Source organism: Rosa rugosa, chromosome 5 (assembly GCF_958449725.1).
Source record: "Rosa rugosa chromosome 5, drRosRugo1.1, whole genome shotgun sequence".
In the NCBI taxonomy this organism is placed as follows: domain Eukaryota; kingdom Viridiplantae; phylum Streptophyta; class Magnoliopsida; order Rosales; family Rosaceae; genus Rosa; species Rosa rugosa.
This window is the reverse complement of record NC_084824.1, coordinates 29,883,821-29,904,516: the sequence shown is the minus strand read 5'-3', so window position 1 is coordinate 29,904,516 and position 20,696 is coordinate 29,883,821. Positions and strand designations below refer to the sequence as shown.

The window sequence follows — 20,696 nt, the reverse complement described above, 5'->3', positions numbered from 1 at the left end:
GGATGCTGCAGGGCTTCTCTTGATAATAGGAGGTATCTGGTTCGAATCCTAGTTTTTGAAAAGCATCCCTTTAGGAGGGGTCATACTCAAGTTGCTCCAGGCTCCGAAGTGATATCTCACTCGATCAGCCACCATTTCTATCCAAAAAAAAAAAAAAATTGAGGTCTCAAGTCTCACTTAGGACTATATGATTGAATTTTAGTGTCATAGATTTTGGGTATATGAATACTAACATCGAATTTGGAGGGAGTCGTACACCACTGATTGTACATGCATAAGCATTTGCCAAGCATAATTAGCTATAATGAGCCACGCTCATACCACTGCCATCGGTACCAACAACCATCAAAGGTGTGACATACGGAAACATAGCCAAATAGGCTATCACCTGAGCCCCGGCTCACCCCCAAATCACCGCTGACGCGCCGCCACGGGCCGCGCCTAGATCGCCTCGCTGAAGCATCAGAAACTGGGAACTTAAGCATATCAGTCCCACATCGAAAACAAGGAACAGGTCAGCCTCTTCCCCACCTATAAAAGGTCCACTCCTCTCTCCTCATTAATTACGCATTTACTACTTACCGTTATTCTGTCAACACAAATACATTGACTAACTTAGGCATCGGAGAAGAGAAGACCGCCAACCGCGGTCTCCCTCTGACGCCCTTTGTATTTCATTTGACAGATATCGGGAATAATTAACAAGAAAATCGATCACAAGTAGCGGTTCGCCCCTCGAACCAGCGTTAACCGAGATTTAGTTACCGCTGAATCTTAGACATTAACACTGATGATGAAGATGATGATGATGATGAGCTTTGGTTTGAATTGTTATAAGAAGAAATTGTGTTTTGTGAGGTGTGGCTTGGGTGGGTTATAGTATCAGTTTTGGCCTTATTTACTTTCTATATATCGTTGGTGTGTGAAAACTGGGAAGTGATTGAGATTCTTCTTGCGAAGTTGATGATGATCGTCTACTTATTTTTTTTTTTTTTTTTTGTGTGAAGTGCTTAGGTACTTTTTGGCGGGACGTGTGGCCCAAAAAAAAAAAAAAAAAGGAAAAAGAAGGAAAAGAAAGTTATGCCTTTAATAAGAAGTAGAATTAACTAATGCCAAGATTTCATTCAAGGGAAAATGCACCGGAAGCTTCAGCAAGACTTGTTAGTGAACTTATAATTCTATGCCTCATCTTTATGATTATGCCTTATATATTATAAGAACTCATCTTTAGGAAAGTTGTGCCTTATATTATAAGAACTCATCTTTAGGAAAGTTGTGCCTTATATTATAAGAACTCATCTTTATGAAAGTTATGCCTTATATATTTTAAGAAGTAGAATTAACAGATGCACAGATTTCATTCAAGGGAAAATGGGTACTGAAGCATCATTAAGACTTGTTAGCAAACTTATAATTCTATGCCTCATCTTTACTCTTTGGCAGCTTGGCTCTGAATTCAAATATCAGAGTACAGCTCAACCAATGCCCGATGAAGAAGGTAATCTATCATCCACTTCTTAATATATGTCTTTCCCTTAAAACTAGACACAATGTCAGAAAAATCCAAACAGAATAGAATTCTAATCCAATCCATATAGCTTAATTCAACCAAAGGAGCCCGAGTTTATTTAGTTTAAGTACGTACCAAGGTAAACAAATTATATAACAAGTATTTATATTTGTGTATTTAGCATGTGTTACACTTGTGTTGTAAATCAATATATAGGCTGAGACCTATAATTCACATTTTGATTTTTGCATTTTTTAATTTTTTTTTCTGAATTAGATTGCATTAGAAAAATTAAACTCAATTTTGTTAACGCCATTATTAGTCCAGTGGTATTTTTCTCCTACATAATGCAGGTTATTTTTTATAATATAAAATAAATTGTTGGTCGACAGTGAGAGCTCTTAAAGAAATAGCATATAAGTTGGAGTTAGAAGGACGAATGTTCGATGAAGGCTCACTTTGCAATGGAAGCAGCGATGTTGGCGTCTACTGTGACTGCAGTTCCGGCACCATTTGCCACGTCAAATATATGTAAGTTTGAAAATTTAGATTTTAACAATACATATATGCAAATCCTATGTTAAATCTGTTATCGAAATTGTTAATTAGCTAGCTAGCTTTCACATTTTGAGTGACAGTAACCTACCTGCTCGCGGTTTGTCTGGAGTTATACCTGAAGAATTTGCCAATCTCACATATCTGCGAAGCTTGTAATTTCTCTCATTTTTCCCAACATTACATATCTAATGTCTTTCTTAAATGCTCGAGCATTACTATTCAGAAAAAGAAAATAGAATATGTTGATCTCTTTTTTCTAGTTCCAGAGCATCAAGAAATGCAATTAATTTATAAGATGGTTCAATTTTCAGGTATCTCAATAATAATCAATTGACTGGTCCCATACCTGCTAGCTTGGGGAAATTATCTTTGCTCTTCAGGCTGTGAGTCTATACTTGGTGGATTTATGATTGTCGTGGCCGGCTTGCAATATTTATATCCATAGCTGTGCATTTGGTTCCGGAACTTTTATGTCTCGAACTCGAGATGTGGCTCATCAAACTTATTTGGCTATTAGTGAAATCACTAGCTTGTTGAGAAGAAATTAACATTGATAATTTGGTTTGTGTGCCTGTCAATTTGTTAGGGATCTTTCGAATAATCAATTGACCGGGTCCATTCCAGCGAGTTTGGGAAATATGAAATTTCAAGCATTGTCGTGAGTTATATATCACATGACTTTACAAAAAAAAACAAAAAAATCGTTTAGCAACACACTTCAAGTTTTCTTTTTCCTTCAATACGCAGCGAGGGATGGTCGCTTGATCGCCGCGTGGGTATTGAATTCACACTGTGAGTATGGAGTCCATTAATAATCTTGGCTTAATTAATTTCGTCGTTCCATCTTATGGATGTTAATAATTTCATCATTTACAGGATCATAAATTAAGTAGCCAATCTGATGGGGTGTTAATAATTTGTTTATATGTATGCTTAGGGATCTTTCAGGCAATCAATTGAGTGGATCCATACCAGCCACTTTAGGGAATTTGACCCTCTCTTCGGTGATATCGTAAGTTTATATTTAATAATCTACACGCACGAAATGGCTGGAAACTGAAATTTAGGAATGGGAAAATTGATGTTACTTTCCGGATATGTATATGCATGCAGTGATCCAGAAGCCTACCGACTGATCGTCAAGCTTAAGCAATATGACAGTGCTTATGTAACCTCATCGTTCCACATGTACGTGATCGAGTAGTCCATTAATTGTGCCAGGTTTATATATATGAACGTCCTGATCAAATTATCTGTTATTTTGCACATTAATTCATTCAGGAGTCTTTCAAACAATCAACTGACTGGGCCTATACCAAAGAGCTTAGGGAATTTGACTTTCGCCGATACTATGTAAGTCGATTTCTCCACCGTCATGATTTCGATAGGTATCATGTTTCACTATGCACGTTGAAGAAATTAAAGCAAGTTTGCTTGTGTATATAGTGATCTGCATGGCAACTTTCTCAACGCCTCAATACCAGCATCTTTGGGTGCAGTGACTTTTCTTAGGTCTCTGTAAGTAACTTTACGTACCTACACTTGTTTACTACCACTATATTCCAATGACCAATCTAAATTAATATGTATGCGTCTATATATATACTTAAAATCTGAACGATTATCAATTTAGCTGAAAATTTACAAACATGATATAGTCATATATACCTAAAAAAGATGTGGATATATGATCGAGATGGCTATCCCTTAAAATGGCTAAAAAAAAAAAAAAAAGGATCCCTCACTAAATATAGCCACTCTTTTGAGAGATCACCTTTTTTTTTTTTTTTTTTTTTGTCATTTTAAAGGATCGCTTGTGGGACTTATCTTTCGATCACATATTGGAATCTCGACCATTCAATTTTTAGGTCCTTATGATCGAGTCGATATATTCTGCAATATTTTTTAGCCAAATTGATGATCGTTAAATACTAAACTAGATCAAATCAATAGACGAACCAAATTTGTCTAATCTGAACCATTCATGTTTAGAAATGTAAATCACGATTATGAGTGTCTTAACGATCATCAATTTAGCTAAAAATTTACATAAGTGATCTACACATTGGGATCTAAGAACTGAATGGTCCAGATGCCGATATGTGACCGAAAAGTTGGTCTGATAAGCAATCCCTTAAAATGGCTAAAAAAAAGAATCCCTCATTAAAATTAAGAGCCCTCTATATGTGTGTTCTCAAGAGCAAGCTTCTTGATTATCCTCTTCTTGATTATCCTCTTGTGAAGGCATTTGCATAACAATGGAATCTCTGGTACTCTCCCACAAATGCTTGGAAATTTAACACGTCTTATAGTCTTGAAAGTTTTATTTTATACTAGCCTTCTTTATCAGCATGTGTTATAATTTTTTTTTTATTTGAGAAAATAAAAGAAAATATAATTGAATAAAACAGTTATTGCAAAGGGAGATAGTGTGAGAAAAATGGGTTGTGGGATAATTTCTTTTTACTTTTTTTAAGAAAAATATATTTTATAATTGTCTTGTTTACAATTATGATTTAATTTATTCTCAAAGTATTTTAATCTTTTAAGGTTATTTATGTCAAAATTTTAAATTTTGGCTAGCAAATTAAACATCTTCTCTTAGTAATAGTATAGATATACTAGCCCCTTATCATGTATGGATTGGCTTTTGTCTTTATAAATTTTTTTTTAAAAAGATTGAAAAACCATGTTTATGCATGTTTATTTTTTAATTAATTTACTATTGTATCCTAATAATTAATTTGTTATTAAATAATTTTATTATGTGAGGGTGTTATTGATCGATGTTTCAATAACTTAATGTATGTAAAAGAGAATTTGAATTCTTAAAATAAAAAACATGTACAACATCGGACTAGTTAGGGAAACTCAATTTAGATTTAGGCTTGAATATCTTATTAATTTATCTAGCTAGCTATATGTACTTTGAATATAATATATATACAGATTTGCTCACCTAAGGGATAGTTTTAGGGGGGTGTATTGTATTTGGATTTGTGCAAACTTTTTTTAAATGACAGGCTTTTTGAAAAGTCCACAGACTCTTTAAAAAGTTGATAGACTGTTATAGATTTCTTAAAACCATTGATTTTAGCAACAGACTTTTATTGATTCATGAAAATCTATATACTTTATTATGAATGACTTCTACAGATTTCTTAGGATATACAAAATATAAAAAAGTAAAAACAAAATAAAAACAAAAAACAAAAATAAATAAATAAAATGCAGCCCAAACACAAAACAAAATAATAACTTGTTGTATCTTCTAATAGAAATTGACTCAAATAAATGATTGTTAGTCTGTCTAGCGAGTTTGTTCTCATTCCTAATCTCCCAACAACATAAATATACAATATAGATCACTTGATGTTTATGGGTAATTATTCTCATCAATTTTGTTTTCGCCGATTAACATATATTGTAGCAATATTGGTCAATGCATGTCTTGATCTATAATCATTCAATTAAAATTCGATTGTTCAACCTTTTTTTGAACCATAATATAAATTCAAATTAATGAGAATAATTAATTAATATGATAAAATTTAGTATGGTTCAAGGTCTTAGGGTTAGACCACAATATTTGAGTTTTAGGGTTTCATAAATCATTTTTATTGCTATTAGGGTTCGAAGTATCACAATTGAAAAAAAAAAATAAAAAACAAAAAAACAAAAATCACATTCAACAACTACAATGAACACGTTGGGTATCAAAAAAGGTTGATATCATAAAGATTAGAGAAAAGACAAAAAATTAAAGAAAGAGAGATGATGAAGGACAAACTTCTTCGTGCGTAGAAAGAATAACTTTGATAGACCTTTTTTTTTTTTTTTTTTTTTTTTTTTTTTTGAAGAGGAAACTTTGATAGACTTTTTGAAATTTTTGGTCTGGAGGCTGGAAAATTATTGGAGTTTGGTATGTATAGTTAACACTACAAAGTCCATGATTATCCATGATTTTCTAATTCCATAAGTATGAATGATATTTTGAATACCTCTGTTCTTTTATTCATTTTTAAAAGTCCTAATTGAATACCCCTAGATTTTGGTGGAATTCATGAAGTCTTTAAAAATCCTAATTGAATACCTCAAGACTTTCATGGACGGTTTAAAGTCTATATTGAATACACCCAGACTTTTAAATTCCATAGATTTCTTTAAAAGTCCCACTAATTCCATATACAATACACCCCTCTTAAGGGATTGTGAGGGACAAATACATCGCAACCACATGTATTAAATATAAAAGCAGAAATTATAACAACTTAAAACTGTGCATATATATATAAATATGAGAGTACCACTATAATAAGAACTAGTTGAGAACTTTTTTGCGAGACTCATTGTTCAATTACATTTCGGTAAATCAACCATTAGATGTTTAGATTTTCATGAATAGATCATTTATGCAAAGTTTCAACCAAATTGAAAATCGTTAAGGCATTTTTTTTTTTGAAGGAAGATAGCGATTGCATTCATAATAAACTCAGACCATAATGGCACGATACATATAGTTCCCACCAGGGGTGATAGGTGTCATTACATTTAAAACAATTCTGCTCCTTTACGCAGGAGCCTATCAGAACAAGAATATTCTAGCTAGGAATAATAGCAAAGAAAAGCTTCCGAAGCCAATGCGCTCAATTGCGGTGCATCAAGAAACTCTTCCTCTTTGGATGTAGGATACCAATATTCTGTAGGTTAGACAAATGAGAGAAAATTATTGTAATTAGACAAAATCTAAAAACATAGAGTTGGGCCTAGGTCAAAACAACCCAGCCCAAAATAGTAGCCCAACAGCCCCAAGAAAGAAGCCCAAACTCAGGTCCAAACAATGATGGCTTGACCCAAGCCCACTGTCTTTCTTCAGCCGCACTGGTTGACCGCCCCGACTTCGGATGCCGCCGCCGCCAAAAGATGCTAGCCCCTGTGCCGTCGATGCCAAACGACGCCAGTCCATGTTCCACTGCCGCCAACCGACGCCAGCCCTCCCGCCTCAACGCATAGCTCAACATCGCTGCCCCAACCCACGGCGAAACCCATCGATGCAGTTCGATCCAGCACGCTGCCACCACCCATTCAGCCCCTCCATCACGTCGCCGATCATGGAGGTGCTCCGCCGACGTTCAACCCGCGTTGTACCGCCGCCCACCAAGCCCAAGAAATCGTCTGGTGCTTATTGCCAAAAAAACCATGCAGTCCAAACCCCAAGCCAAAACCTCCCTCCACGAAGCTCCCAGGTTTCTTAGTAATCTATTTCCAGTCCGGTAGCAGCTTCTAGCCGGCGAGGCGAGCCAACGCCGTCAAAGCGCCGCCGGACAAGAAGGAAAAAATTGCAAACCCTAGACCAAGAACAGTCCAAGTTTTGTGGAGCACTCCCCTTTTTTTTTTTTTTTTTTCGTTAAGACATTTATAATAGTGATTTATCATTTATGAACATAAACGGTTCAAATTTGACAGATTTGGTTCGTCTATTTATTTGATCTAATTCGATAATTTAACGATTTCCAATTTGGGTGAAAGTTTATAGAAGTGATCTGCTCATGAATATCTAAACATCTAACAGTTGATCTGTCAAAATATAATCGAAAAATGAGTCTCACAACCATTAATCGAAAAGTCATCAACTAGTTCTCATTACGGTGGTCTTCATTAGAGCCTTATACACACACACACACACACACACACACACATAATAGCAGGGCCTACACACTATGTATGTGGAGATAAGTTAAAGGTAGTGGAAAAACTTCTCGTATAACTACCACATTTTCTGCTTTTTTTTATTCTTTTGTTTTTTATTTTGCAATTTACCATATTATCCTTATTGATTAATTATATTTCATAGTTTTTAAATACATAAAGGTTAAATCGGTAAAAAATTTCAATTTTGGAGAGCAAGCTCTCTTTTCTTAATAATAGTAATAATAGTATATATATATATATATATATATATATATATATATATATATATATATATATATATATATAAATTTATTTGTTGTTGCAGCACGCTTGGATCCAACAGTATCACTGGGACATTACCAAAAAGTTTTGCCAACCTTACAAGTCTGAAAACATTGTACGTAATTAATTTGCCTGTGCCCCCATTCAATCTTTATTTTCCAGTGCATAATAATTAATATGTAATCTGATTGACTATTTAACAAACCGTCAATCAATTATGATATGATAATCACTTGACTGCATGCAGTTCTGTATCTGGTAACTATTTATCTGGCCCTTTACCCGACTTCATTGCCAACTGGACTTCAATCACTGAACTGTACGTACCTGAGGTTTCTATATATAGCTTATACAACACGGCTGTCAAACGTACACAAGCAGCTATATATATATATTTGAACTAACTGAATTAAATTTTGTACAGTTATCTGAACGGAAACAATTTCCAGGGGAAGATACCTGCCGGAATTTTTAATTTATCACATCTAGGAATTTTGTAAGCGACTAAGTGTGCCCGTTTACAGCATCACCAGCAGTAGCTTAGCTATCTTTATATTCGTCTTTTGGAGATAGAAAGCTCATGATCGTATATATATATTAAACTGATCTGTTGCTTATTTCTAATTTTGCATGTTTAATCGTAGGGCAATAAGTGATGTGGAAGACTCTCATTTCCAGTTCCCACCATCTACACAAGTGACGAGCAGCTTTCGTATTTTGTTAGTAAATTTTTTATTGCACACAAGATCTTATTAATTTCTATAAAAAACAATTCGAATTCATCACATATAAAAGGTGAAAATAATGAATTTTGCAATTTAAGTCTTCGATTTATTTGAAATTCAAGGGTACTCCCCCACTTCTTTAGTGCTTAATTGGAAAAGTTTATCAAAATTTCATTAACTCATGGGTTTCAACCATCTTCAAAGTACAAAGTAACATGTACTAGCATAATCAGCATGCATTTTTAATAGCATTATTTGTTATCGTGCATCTGCAGGATACTGAGAAACTGCTCGATCACTGGTCAAATTCCTTATTACATTGGAAATATGTCATCATTATCGAACCTGTAAGCATTTTTGTTTAGTTTCCTCTTTAAACCTTCAAATATATCCACATTTAATTAAGTAAAGCTCCGATTAAAAATATTAAAATGTTTTACCTAGAAAAATAAAAATGTACTCTTTCTCTCTCTCTCTCTCTCTCTCTCGATCGAGACCTTAGGGTTGCTATCGGTGTTGACCGATGATGACGCTACAACCTCAACAACCACAGGAAAGTTTGCCGTTTCCGCTGGTTTTCTTTAGATGGCAGTGAGGGTGAAACCCATCAGCTCCTCTTCTTGACTCTCGAAAGAGAGGTTTCTCGACTGCGACTAACTGTTTAGTGGTGGTCATGTACCTTGGACCGAGAAGGATCGTGACTCCCACCGTCCCTACTCCCCTCCTTGGTGGTATCGACGGATAGCTTCAACGGTGCCCCTTGGTTTCAAGATTGGATTGGGTTAGCCTTATTGGCCACTCGTATTCTCAGTTGCTCGTCGTTTTGTTCATGGCACCTGGTTTTGGGTGGTTGGATTTGGGTTTGGCTTAGTCTAAGCTGTATCAGAGGTTTATTGTGGTGGTTTTATGGTGGCTTTGTTGGTCTGTTGGGGTGGGTGAGGCAGGGCTAGTTTGCTCAGGATCGGGTCTGATGGTGAGTTTTTTGGTTTGTTTTGTGGGTCGCATCTCTATTGCCTTCGATAGTAGTGGTGGCATCCAGAGCGATGCACATGGCTGGTGCTCATGGTGTGTGGGATTGGGGAATTGTCCTTCTAGTCACAATGGCAGGTGCGGTAGCAATATTGTGGACGGGGGTAATTTCTCACCTAGGGTTTGCCCTTGTTGGGCTTGGATTTGGCTCTTATGGGGACAAAACACGTCTTATATTTCATCCTAAAATTCAAAGTGGGCTTTCATGCCCTTCTTAGGGGAAAATACTACCAAAAATTTGGCAGAATTTACCCTAAAAGTGAACTACCTAAACATGTGAACATGCAGGCCTCTCGTCGGGGGCTTGCTTTGCCAGATTGGTTGATGAAATATGAACCGAAGGTTTAAACACTCTACAATCGTCAACCACAATTCCAACTCCAACTCCAACTCCAGTGAGCCTATTTGCTCTCCTCAAATTTTCAACTTCCACCAAGTAATATAAAAGAAACTGAAACTGAAATCTCGAGTCTCAATTTACTACTATTACAACTGAAAATTGATCATCAGAGCAATCTAGACAAACAACTGATATAAGTAGGTTAAACATATAACATACAATCAAATCGAAAGTAGTGGACACTATGCCTCGACTCCTATGCATGCCCAACCTCAAATAATCTGTAGACTGGGCATGAAAAATTGAAAATCCCACGGAAAAGCATTTAGAAGAACTGTTAGAGTGAGTGGACGATAAACAAATAATTTAAATGAAACAAAATAAAATTTAACGCTTTCCTACATTTATTTTCATATAAAACCAAGCATGTAGTACGAGTTTCATGAAAATACTTTTAACCATTCTTTGGTACTGATATCTAGAAACCACTGTAAATCATCTCATTTTAAAATACGCACTGACTCAAAATCATTTCCAATTCTCACATTATAAGATAATTGATGACTAGAAGGTACAGCTGACTAGTCATTTCATGTCATCTGGAGGGTATTGCTGACCAGGTGGCAATCGGAAGGTATTGTCCATCGAAATTTGAGAAGGCGATGGCTAGAGGGTACTGCTGACTAGTCATTCTCTTACCATATGGAGGGTACTGCTGACCAAATGAAGCATCATAGGGTACTGTTGACTGGAGTTCTATGAGGCGATGGTTAGAGGGTACTGCCAACTAACCATCTCATGCAATCTAGATGATATTGCCGACCAGATTACAAATCGGAAGGTATTGCCTACTGGATATACTGGAGGGTACTACTGACCAGAATATTGTCTGGAGAGTACTGCCGACCAGGTAATGCATGCATGCTCTGATAATATCCTCAAATACATGTTTTAAACTCATTAATTCTCGTATAATTTGCTTAACTCATCCACTTTCCGAATGCAATATATAAAATCTCCATGAAGACTCGGTTCTCAAAATAACTCAATGTGCCAATAACAATATTCGAAAAGGAAACAATAATATATTTCAACTAATTTAAAAAAAATTCAAACAATGTTAGAAATTAAATCAAACTATCGTAAACATAATTTCATGGAATTCTGATAAATCAACAATAAAGTGTAAAATCAAATATCAAGCTCAACTATTATCAAGCTAAATCAATATGATAAATTAAAGGATTAATTCTTGTTTACCTACCTGAACTTTCACTCATTCTTCATGTTAGTTCCTGGACTTCGAATTTTATCAACAACATCCCTGAACTCCCAATTTTCTTCAGTTGAGTCCAATTTCTTGAGCTCCGTCCAAATTGGACGTTAAATCTGACTTTAGGGGCCCACTATAAGGGCTAAAATGGTCATTTTAAGACAAAAAAGATCAGAACATAAAAAATATATCTTCTTCTTCGTTTAATCCCACTCTGATGTCCTCTTTCTCTCTTGTCTGACCTGATCTAACCTCAATTTCCATTTCACCTCCCTCCAAAACTCCCTTACCAAATAACGCCAAACCTTAGAGTACCAATCCCCAAACTCATCTACCTCTACCACAACAGTGCTAAATTCCAAAATCAAAAAGCACATCGCCAGAAACAAGCCTCTACCACTGCTCGATTGACGCCGCCATCTGTATCCTCAAGATCTTCCGAACCGATGCAGCGCTTCACCACCATCTGCTTCACCACACAGACCCATGTCAAATTCTCACCCAATACAATCAAAACCAACGTGAAATTTACTTTCCCAACCCATTCAACCTAGGCCAAGGGTTAATCAAGCATACCATTGATCAAAAAATCATAGCAGGGCCACCCATCCATCTGGTCGGCGGCGACGGAGAGGGACTCCTCATCAAAGATCTTGCCAATTTTCTGACGGAGTCGTTCACTCCAAGCAGGTGATCGTCGAGATAGAATGCAAAAGAAGGAGCCGGGAGCGAAGGCGATCCTTTGAACTTGCTCTTCTAGGTTCTTCAGCATGTAACTTTAAAAGTATGGTATTTTCATTCTTTCTTTGCGTACCATGACGCTTGTTCAAGCAGAAAGGGGATTTGGGTCTGGGATGAATCATGGTAGTTGGAGGAGAAATGATGAAGAAGAAGAGGTGGCCAAGGTGGGTTTGGGTATGGGGTTAATCATGGGTTTGGGAGTGTGAATTTGGAGAGGTGGAGGAATTTTGTGGGGGAGATTAGTTTTAGATTAAATTAAATTGGAATATGGAGCAGAGTAAGAAGAAGAAAAAGAAGAACAGAGAAGAACGAAGAAAGAAAAAGAAAGAAGGCATGGCTGAGGAATTTTGTTCTAATTTTTTATTGTCTCGAAATGACCATTCAGCCCTTATAGTGGGCCTCGAACGTCAGATTTAACATTCAATTTGGATAGAGCTTAAAAATTGGACACAGCTGATGAAAATTGGGAGTTCAAGGATGTTGTTGATGAAATTTGAAGTTCAGGGGCTAACATCAAGAATGAATAAAAGTTCAAGTAGGTAAACAGGAATTAATTCTAAATTAAATACTCAAAAAAATAATACTGCATGCAAAATAATTTAAAAACAAATGTTCACTCACAAAAATATGGCAATGGTAGTCGTTCGACGAATTCCATCCTCGAGCTCGATCTATACGTCGTCCTGAACAAATCGATATTATAAATAATTATTTTCGAGAATCAAAAATAAATTGGCAATAATAGAAATTGAAACCCTAAAATGATAATTCGTTGAAAGCTCGAAATCATATCAGAACAAGCTCAAATTTCATAAGTTAATTTGACTCCATAATTATAACAACCTATCGAAAGAGGGGGTCGATCTAACTTTCGGATTGACAGGACCTTCCCCGGATTTTCACCATGAAAGGACCCTAACCCTAAATTTCGACAGAATTACCCGTGAAAATGGACCCCACAGGACCACTTCAGATTCCTTGAAATCGGGGGAGGTTCCTGTCACGAATCATCATGAATAATATCCGCAAATCTTGAAACTATGGAAATTCTGATCATTTGTAAAATGTACACCATTAGCATCAAAAATCCTATCCACAAGTTCATAACGCTAAACTCTCCATACTAGACCAAAAAAGATCAAAAAACTGAAGCAGCCGGATGCAGCCCCAAGCGCCGGCACCTCCACCTGCAAATTGGATCATAATGTATACGCCAATCAGTTCCTCCCAACAATCCCAATATCTTCTTTAACTACATCAAAGCCCAGAAATGAACAAGGAGTGTAGAAAATATCTCAAAAGTTTTGGACTCCCGAAACTTCAAGTCTTCGATTACTCCTCTTCCAAACGGTCCGTGCTGTAAGGTGGGTATAGGGATGATTGACAAAGTAAGAGCTTTAAAAATCAAGTGGTGGCGTCACTGGAGATGGCTGGAAAATGGTGATCGAATTGGGTTGCTCGACGCAGCACCGAGGAGAAATTTATGATTCGATTCACCTCTCTTAAGCTTCTATGGCACAAAATTCTTTGATGGATCACAAGAGGAAAGGAAGGCGCCTCAAATGGTAGCGGAGCGGCAATTTAGGGCGGACAGGCAATAGAGATTTTGCCGATTCTTCGTCTGAGTCTGTGTCGAGAGAATTGGGGAATAGGGTTTTTGACAGAAAATGGAAACTTTCCTCAAACGGAAGGATGAAAATTGCAATAGAGATTTTGCCGATTCTTCGTCTGAGTCTGTGTCGAGAGAATTGGGGAATAGGGTTTTTGACAGAAAATGGAAACTTTCCTCAAACGGAAGGATGAAAATTGCAATAGAGATTTTGCCGATTCTTCGTCTGAGTCTGTGTCGAGAGAATTGGGGAATAGGGTTTTTGACAGAAAATGGAAACTTTCCTCAAACGGAAGGATGAAAATTCTGAAATAGTAACTTCTGCTTTCATATCGTAATTTCTGCATGTCCACGGACTCAGCTTAACATGCTCTAAAACATTCATGAAGAAGTTTTCTATAAATGTAGACCAAAGAGAAAGTCAAACTTGGAGACATAAAAGTTTGAAATGAAAGTAAAAACTAAGGATGTTAAATCATTTACCATTTAATTGACTAGTAAACGGGTAAGTCTAGATACAGGACGTAACATGTGTCCAAAAAGGCTCTAGGGCTTGTCTTTTATATTTGTTGTGGTCATTCTTCATTTTTCACAAAATGATAACGAGCCTATTTTTTTTTTCTTTTTTAAGTGAGGAGATCGGAAAGAAAATTAGACACTTTCTTGTTTCATTTTATTCCTCTTCAGAGGTCCAGTTTTTTTTATCTTGGGCATAATCCTAAAAGGTGGGTATGCTAGGAATGTTCTTTAGTGCACTCTATATAGGGGTGTGCTTAGTAGTGTGCTCTATGTAATGACTCTTCCTATCAGCTCCTCAAGGGTGAATCATTATTGTACAACTTGCTTAATTCCCTAATGGATGATCTTTTCAACTATAAAAAAAAATAAAAATAAAAACATGTTTTAGCCATGTCATCTTTTATTAAATTCTCCCTCTCTCTAACATTTCTCTTTTCTGGTCCCTTTTTCATCTCCTTCCAAACTGAGTCTTATGCCTTTTTAATTTTGTGTTGCAGAGACCTGAGCTTCAACAGCTTAACGGGTAGTATCCCAGATTCTTTGAAAAACTTAGATTTAAGTTACTTGTACGTGACTTTGTACTCTCTACCTCTCTAAAGTATAAAATCCCATGAACATGTTTAACCACAAATTTAGAAAATTTCATCAACCTTTATACTTGCTGATAACATATTTTTATGCATGTTCTCCTTCAGGTCCTTTTCAAATAATATGCTTACTGGGGAAGTTCCTAATTGGATTCAAAATGCAGTTTGGAGTAAGATGTATGTTTTAAGAAAAAGCTTGTTTTCTAGTTAATTAAGGAGATTGTTAGGTACCTCCGGTGTACAATATTCTCATCTATATTTCTTTTCTTTCCAGGGATCTTTCATACAATAATTTTTCAAAACTTACCTTTAAACCGTCAACCAAGTTAGACTTGTAAGGAATTATCTATGCATTTTCTATTCAATTAGTAAGGATTATATATATATATATATATATATATATATATATATATATATATAATTTGAAATATTAATCGCATGATATCTCTTGTTATTGTCCTAGGAATTTGTTTTCCTGTTGCTGCAACTCCTCAACATGTCTACCGGATACGTATGACCTTATCTTGTCTGTTATACTATTAGAAAAACTTGACAATCAAGTTATTTAGAATAACTTGTGGCGATTATACTTACAGGATGGACCCAACTCGAATAAAGGAGAAGTATTGTCCCCCGGAAAAACCTAATTGTAAGTTTATTGAATTAAACTCTTTCGGTTTATCTATATCTAACAATTATATATATATATATATATATATATTAACAGTGAATGTCTTTAATTTCTTCAGACCATTCATTGTTTATAAATTGTGGTGGTGGGCAAACATTTGACATCGTTGATGGAAATGTTTATGATCAAGATAATGATACATCGCAGTTTTACCTGAGTCCAAAAGGAAATTGGGCTCGGAGTAGTGCTGGAAGCACCGTCGACCAAAACTATGCTTCCAATTCTAGTATATTCTTAAAAAGCGTGAGATGTGGGCTTTCCTCTGAAGCACATTTATACGATAGAGCTCGCACTTCTCCTGTCTCTCTAAAATATTACGGATTCTGTTTACGTGGAGGAAAATACAGTGTGACACTTCACTTTGCTGAAATCATTGATGAGGATAATGATCACAGAAGTACAAATAAACGCGTATTTGATGTATACATTCAGGTAATGTTTTTCCTAGTTTTGTAACTCAACACCCACCGATTTGCATTAGTTTTGTTGCATGCTTTGTCATTCGAACTAATTAAGTATGAATGGTGATTGGTTGCTGCAGGGTGAGAGGAAACTAAAGGATTTCAACATTATGGACAAGGCAGGAGGTCCGAATAACGTATATCAAGAAAATTTCACGGCTGTTAATGTAAATGATAGTACATTAGAGATCCACTTCTACTCGGCTGGAGAAGGGCTTGATCAGGGACCTCTCATATCTGCTATATCCGTAACTCCAGGTCAATACTTACTAATTAATTAATTTCCTTCTTGTACATGCCAATCTATATTTGGATATCTAGTCCTAAGGTAACACTACCTATTTATATGCATATCCAAGGTATAATCATAACAAACTTACATTTTATTTCACTTGTCCGGATGATCATTCAACATTGAAACGAGAAATCAGAGTACAAGCTACACAAACAACTATCACCTCTACACATAGCGCTCATTACTGTGGCTTCAATCATAGTTTTTGTGTTGCTTTTATTGCTTTTTGCCTGGATGATGGGATGGCTGGGTACAGATCACTTACAAGGTAGCGTATATATTGTATACTGGCTAGCAACAGTTGACAAGTATTCGCTCTTTCAAGAATTGTTACTGAACTTTAGCTTACATCTCTAATCATTTGTTCATGGAACAGAAATAGATATAGGTCTTGAAAAGCCCGTCACCCTCAAACAATTAAAAGATGCTACTCGGAATTTTAGCCAGAGGAACGAGATTGGTCAAGGGGGTTTTGGAACCGTTTACAAGGTATCTAATTTTCTCTGCCCTTGTTTTTATTATGGAGTTTCAGCTTCAAATTTGCGACCTTTAACTTGCAAATTCAGTTCTTTAGGAGAAATGGACTTAATTAAGAATGTATTTCATTTGTTTGGTTGCAATTGTGTGCAGGCTGAAGTGCAAGGGAAAATTGTAGCTGTGAAGAAACTTTCCTCTCATTCAGAGGAAAGGATCATTCAATTGAAAAATGAGTTTTATAACTTAAAATCAATGAGTCAAGAGAACCTTGTTCAGTTGCTGGACGTTTACAACACAAAAGGCCTGCATTTGCTCATCTATGAATATATGCAAAATAAGTCCCTTGCACACGCCTTATTTGGTAATTTTTAATTTTATCAGCCCCTTATTATATGTTTTTCTGTTCTAATATTATAATTATTTTGGAGAAAATACATTGATGTAGTGACTGTATGGTGGCAGACCCAAAGTCCAAACTGAAACTTGATTGGGAAGCTAGGTTTAACATTTGCTTGGGAATAGCTAGGGGATTGGTGTATCTACATGAGCATCCCAGGCTGAAGATGGTTCACAGGGACATTAAATCAGCTAATATTCTTCTCGATGGAAACCTCAAGGCTAAAATATCAGACTTTGGATTGGCAAGCCTTTACACCGAAGATGATCAATTCAAGTTCATCAAAGTAGAAATGCCAGAGTAAGTGAAACTATAGAACAGTACCTACTCCCTGCCACTTTATATATATGCTTACTGCAATCTTCGACTTGGTGTAATGATAAGTTACCTCTTGTTTTCTGCAGGGGATATATGGCACCTGAGTATGTTCGAGGAGTTGTGACATCCAAAGCTGATGTCTACAGTTTTGGGGTGGTTATACTTGAAACTGTTAGTGGAAGGAAAAATGCAGGACACAAGCGAGATAGCCAGGAAACTGAATTTCTTTTAGACACGGTAAGCAAAAATGGCATCGCCATGCTTTTCTGCCTTCTTTTTGTTTGTCCAAATTATGTTGTAAGGCTATGATCTCATTTAACATGACTTCTATGTTGTGTGTGGAATTGCAGGCTTGTGATTTACAGCGAAAAGGAAAGCTGGTGGACTTGGTTGATAAAACCTTGTCTAATAAGTATGATGCAAAACAAGCCATCATCATCTTGAATTTAGCAGTAAAGTGCATCAATATATCGCCAACTCTGAGGCCTACTATGTCTGAAGTTGTGAGTGTTCTCGTTGGCGACAAAAAAATTGAGGAGATTTGTTCCTCTGCTTTGATTGAGGACATCAACGACCCCCACGTGAAGGAGATCGCGGAGTTCGCGGTGTCGGAGTACAACAAGAAATCCGGGAAGAAGCTGGAGTTACAGAGCTTGGTGAAGGGTGAGACTCAAGTCGTCCCCGGCGAGAATTACAAGCTCGTCATCGCCGTCACGGATAACTCATCGGTGGCCAAGTACGAGGGCGTTGTGTATGAGAGGATTTGGGAACATACTAGGGAATTGCTCTCCTTCAATAGTCACATTGCTCAAGTTGATTCCTCTGTTTCTATGGAAGTAACCTCAAGAGTATCCACATCATCGAATTTGATCAAAGGGGAAGATGAAACAGAACACATTTCTGAGTGTACCCCCTAGAGATTTCCAAATGAAACAGAATAATCTAGCCAAATGTCTGTGTCTATTTTGTTTTCGTTGTTTTTGGACTTGATGGACTGTGATCTGTACTTAACATGTATAAAATCGATTCCTGGCGTTGTCTTGTCAAATTGGAAATTAGGTATCACCACCAACGCTAATGAACTTGAATTTGAAATTCTTCTGATCTAAAACTTCTCTGACCGAATTTATACAATTGAGAAAGCCAAAGAAACAAAGCAGGGAAAACAAATGCCAAACTTATTTAGAGCAATTAATTATAAAGTTTAGAAAAAAATAGATATAAGCCCAATTCTCTAGTAATGTATTAGGAAAAACCCACATATATTTTTCTTTCATTATACACCCAATTTACATTAGCAAATCTTCCTTATCGAGCTAATGAGTCTAATTAATATTAGAGCTTTTTACCATTAACTACAATCGGCTATAGTTTCTTCCCACAAGCAAGATTTATAATTTGTATCCCATGCAGTCATAGCACAGTAACTGCCAGTTTGCACAAAAATAAAAAGGCACAGTAAGTTCTAATTAATTACGATAATTGCCACAACCTTCATTTCAGTTTTATCCCAAAACCAAACCCGTCAAATCCCTATCTCCCCAAAATCGAAACATCTCTTCCATTTCAGCGGCAAAGCAACAAAGAGAGGCCCCCGAGACAAAGCAATGTACAAAGCGAGTGTAGTACCCCGGAAATTCGTTATTATTTTCCGGAATTTAATTAGTGGTTATTGGACGATTTCGTGGCTCGTGGATGGAGCGGAAGTGTTTCGGGCGAATAATTATTCAGGAAGCGCCATTTTAGGGAGGGCACAAGGGTTGGCTTTTTATTCGTTGAGATTCTCCGAAAACGTCCTTCACGAAAGTTGTAGAGCATGTCAATACGAGTTCGTGGACATGTGGAACACGAAAATCGGAGTTCGTATGAGGAATGAAGTTTCCATTTTGGTATAAATAGAAGTTTCCCGAGTGGGAAATTTACTATTTTCATTTGGTTTCCATTTCCGGAAACTGATATCCTTTCTCTCTTTCTTCTCTCTCGGCTACACCTTCAGAAACAAAAATATCCGACTGACCCGACCCGGGACCGGCCGATCCGACCCGGCTTTTCCGGCGATCTCTGGCGACCTCTAGCCTTGAAACCTGCACAGACCGATTCGTCTCCTCCGTCTGGTCGTCTCTGTGGCATCCTCTTGCGGCGATAGCCACCGTGTACGGCGCAGCAAGGCAGCGCAGTTGGGTGTTTTCGAACCCGATCGGTTCTCCAATCTCCGGCGTCGGCAAGGCTTCAAGTCTTCTTAGTTGAGCTCAGAGCAGCCTCCTTGATCGATCCTTGGTGGTTGTTTGGATCGATTTACGTGAAACTTGGTTCAACTCGGATTGAACAGTAATCCACGGCTTGTGAGGTAGTTTTCGATCCTTTATGCTTGTTTTCTGACTTCGAGCTAGTTATGAAAATTCACAAGCATGCTTAGATGAAACTTTTTGATGTTGGGAGTTTTGGGAAATAATGAGTTTTGGCCGACGGCGGTGCGCCACCTCCTGTGGCGGCGTTCTGGTGGCTTTCCGGCCATGTAGGGAACTGTTTTTTGTATTATATATGTTCTACTCGTTGATACGAGCGTTTTGATATATAATATGCAAATTTTGGAGTTCGAATGAATTTGTTATGATTTTTACCGTTTCCTATCGGTGAATTTATTCGATCCGTGAGGATCCGAGCATTCGATCGACTTGTGGTTTGGACATATCGATCGTGGAAGTATTCCGGAGACATTGGGTGGTCTCGGATGTGGTTTCGCTTTAATTGGCGTCACTTTGGGAATTTTGGTTCGATTTAGGGTTTCGAACGTTATTCTTTGTGATTCGTTAATTGAATCAGAGCTGTAATTCCTTAGGTACGTGGCGATGTATTCTTTGGACAGCTAATTTGGGTGGTTTGGCTGCTTTGTTCTGTATTGAAGATGCAGCAGGAGTTTCAAGGTGAGTAAATCTCACGATATGTGTTATGAGCATAATTACCATATTGTCTTGGAGTTATTAGTTTAACCATGACTATAGTTGGTATTAGTGGCATTCCTGAGTGGATGACTACGCATATATATATTTACGTGAAATATATATATGTATTGGTGCAATTGTTGTGTTATGGGCAGCATAGGACGTATTGGGTTCAGTATCGTCGAAAATAGTGAAATTAAGTATTGAATCTTTGTGATGATTGCTATGTGAAGCTTGTGTAGGAATATTTG

General features: G+C 36.8%; 1 protein-coding gene across 13 annotated transcripts; it reads left to right on the top strand.

Moving 5' to 3' along the window:
* Positions 1-1,312: 1,312 nt before the first annotated feature.
* On the top strand, positions 1,313-18,558 carry LOC133710492 (probable LRR receptor-like serine/threonine-protein kinase At1g53430). Of its 13 annotated transcripts, none has more exons than XM_062136572.1 (28): positions 1,313-1,498; positions 1,903-2,041; positions 2,149-2,220; positions 2,380-2,451; positions 2,655-2,726; positions 2,816-2,860; positions 3,006-3,080; positions 3,182-3,256; positions 3,350-3,421; positions 3,515-3,586; positions 8,085-8,156; positions 8,289-8,360; positions 8,466-8,537; positions 8,686-8,760; positions 9,042-9,113; positions 14,775-14,843; positions 14,973-15,041; positions 15,139-15,198; positions 15,328-15,375; positions 15,461-15,513; positions 15,614-15,987; positions 16,097-16,274; positions 16,448-16,579; positions 16,688-16,800; positions 16,942-17,149; positions 17,251-17,485; positions 17,590-17,740; positions 17,854-18,558. In XM_062136572.1, the coding sequence occupies exons 1-28, from the start codon at positions 1,372-1,374 to the stop codon at positions 18,418-18,420; spliced, it is 3,441 nt and encodes a 1,146-aa protein (XP_061992556.1). In that variant the 5' UTR covers positions 1,313-1,371; the 3' UTR covers positions 18,421-18,558. The 13 variants fall into 13 exon arrangements, with proteins under 13 accessions (XP_061992556.1, XP_061992558.1, XP_061992555.1 ...); XM_062136574.1 differs by having other exon boundaries at positions 2,128-2,220; positions 15,686-15,987; XM_062136571.1 differs by having other exon boundaries at positions 2,128-2,220.
* Positions 18,559-20,696: the final 2,138 nt, after the last annotated feature.

Excerpts from the sequence above, each read along its gene's own strand:
- LOC133710492 (XM_062136571.1), top strand. The coding sequence starts at position 1,372 with ATGGGTACTGAAGCATCATTAAGACTTGTTAGCAAACTTATAATTCTA. Across the intron at positions 1,499-1,902 it reads ACCAATGCCCGATGAAGAAG|TGAGAGCTCTTAAAGAAATA; the intron begins GTAATCTATCAT and ends GTTGGTCGACAG. Across the intron at positions 2,861-3,005 it reads GTGGGTATTGAATTCACACT|GGATCTTTCAGGCAATCAAT; the intron begins GTGAGTATGGAG and ends ATGTATGCTTAG.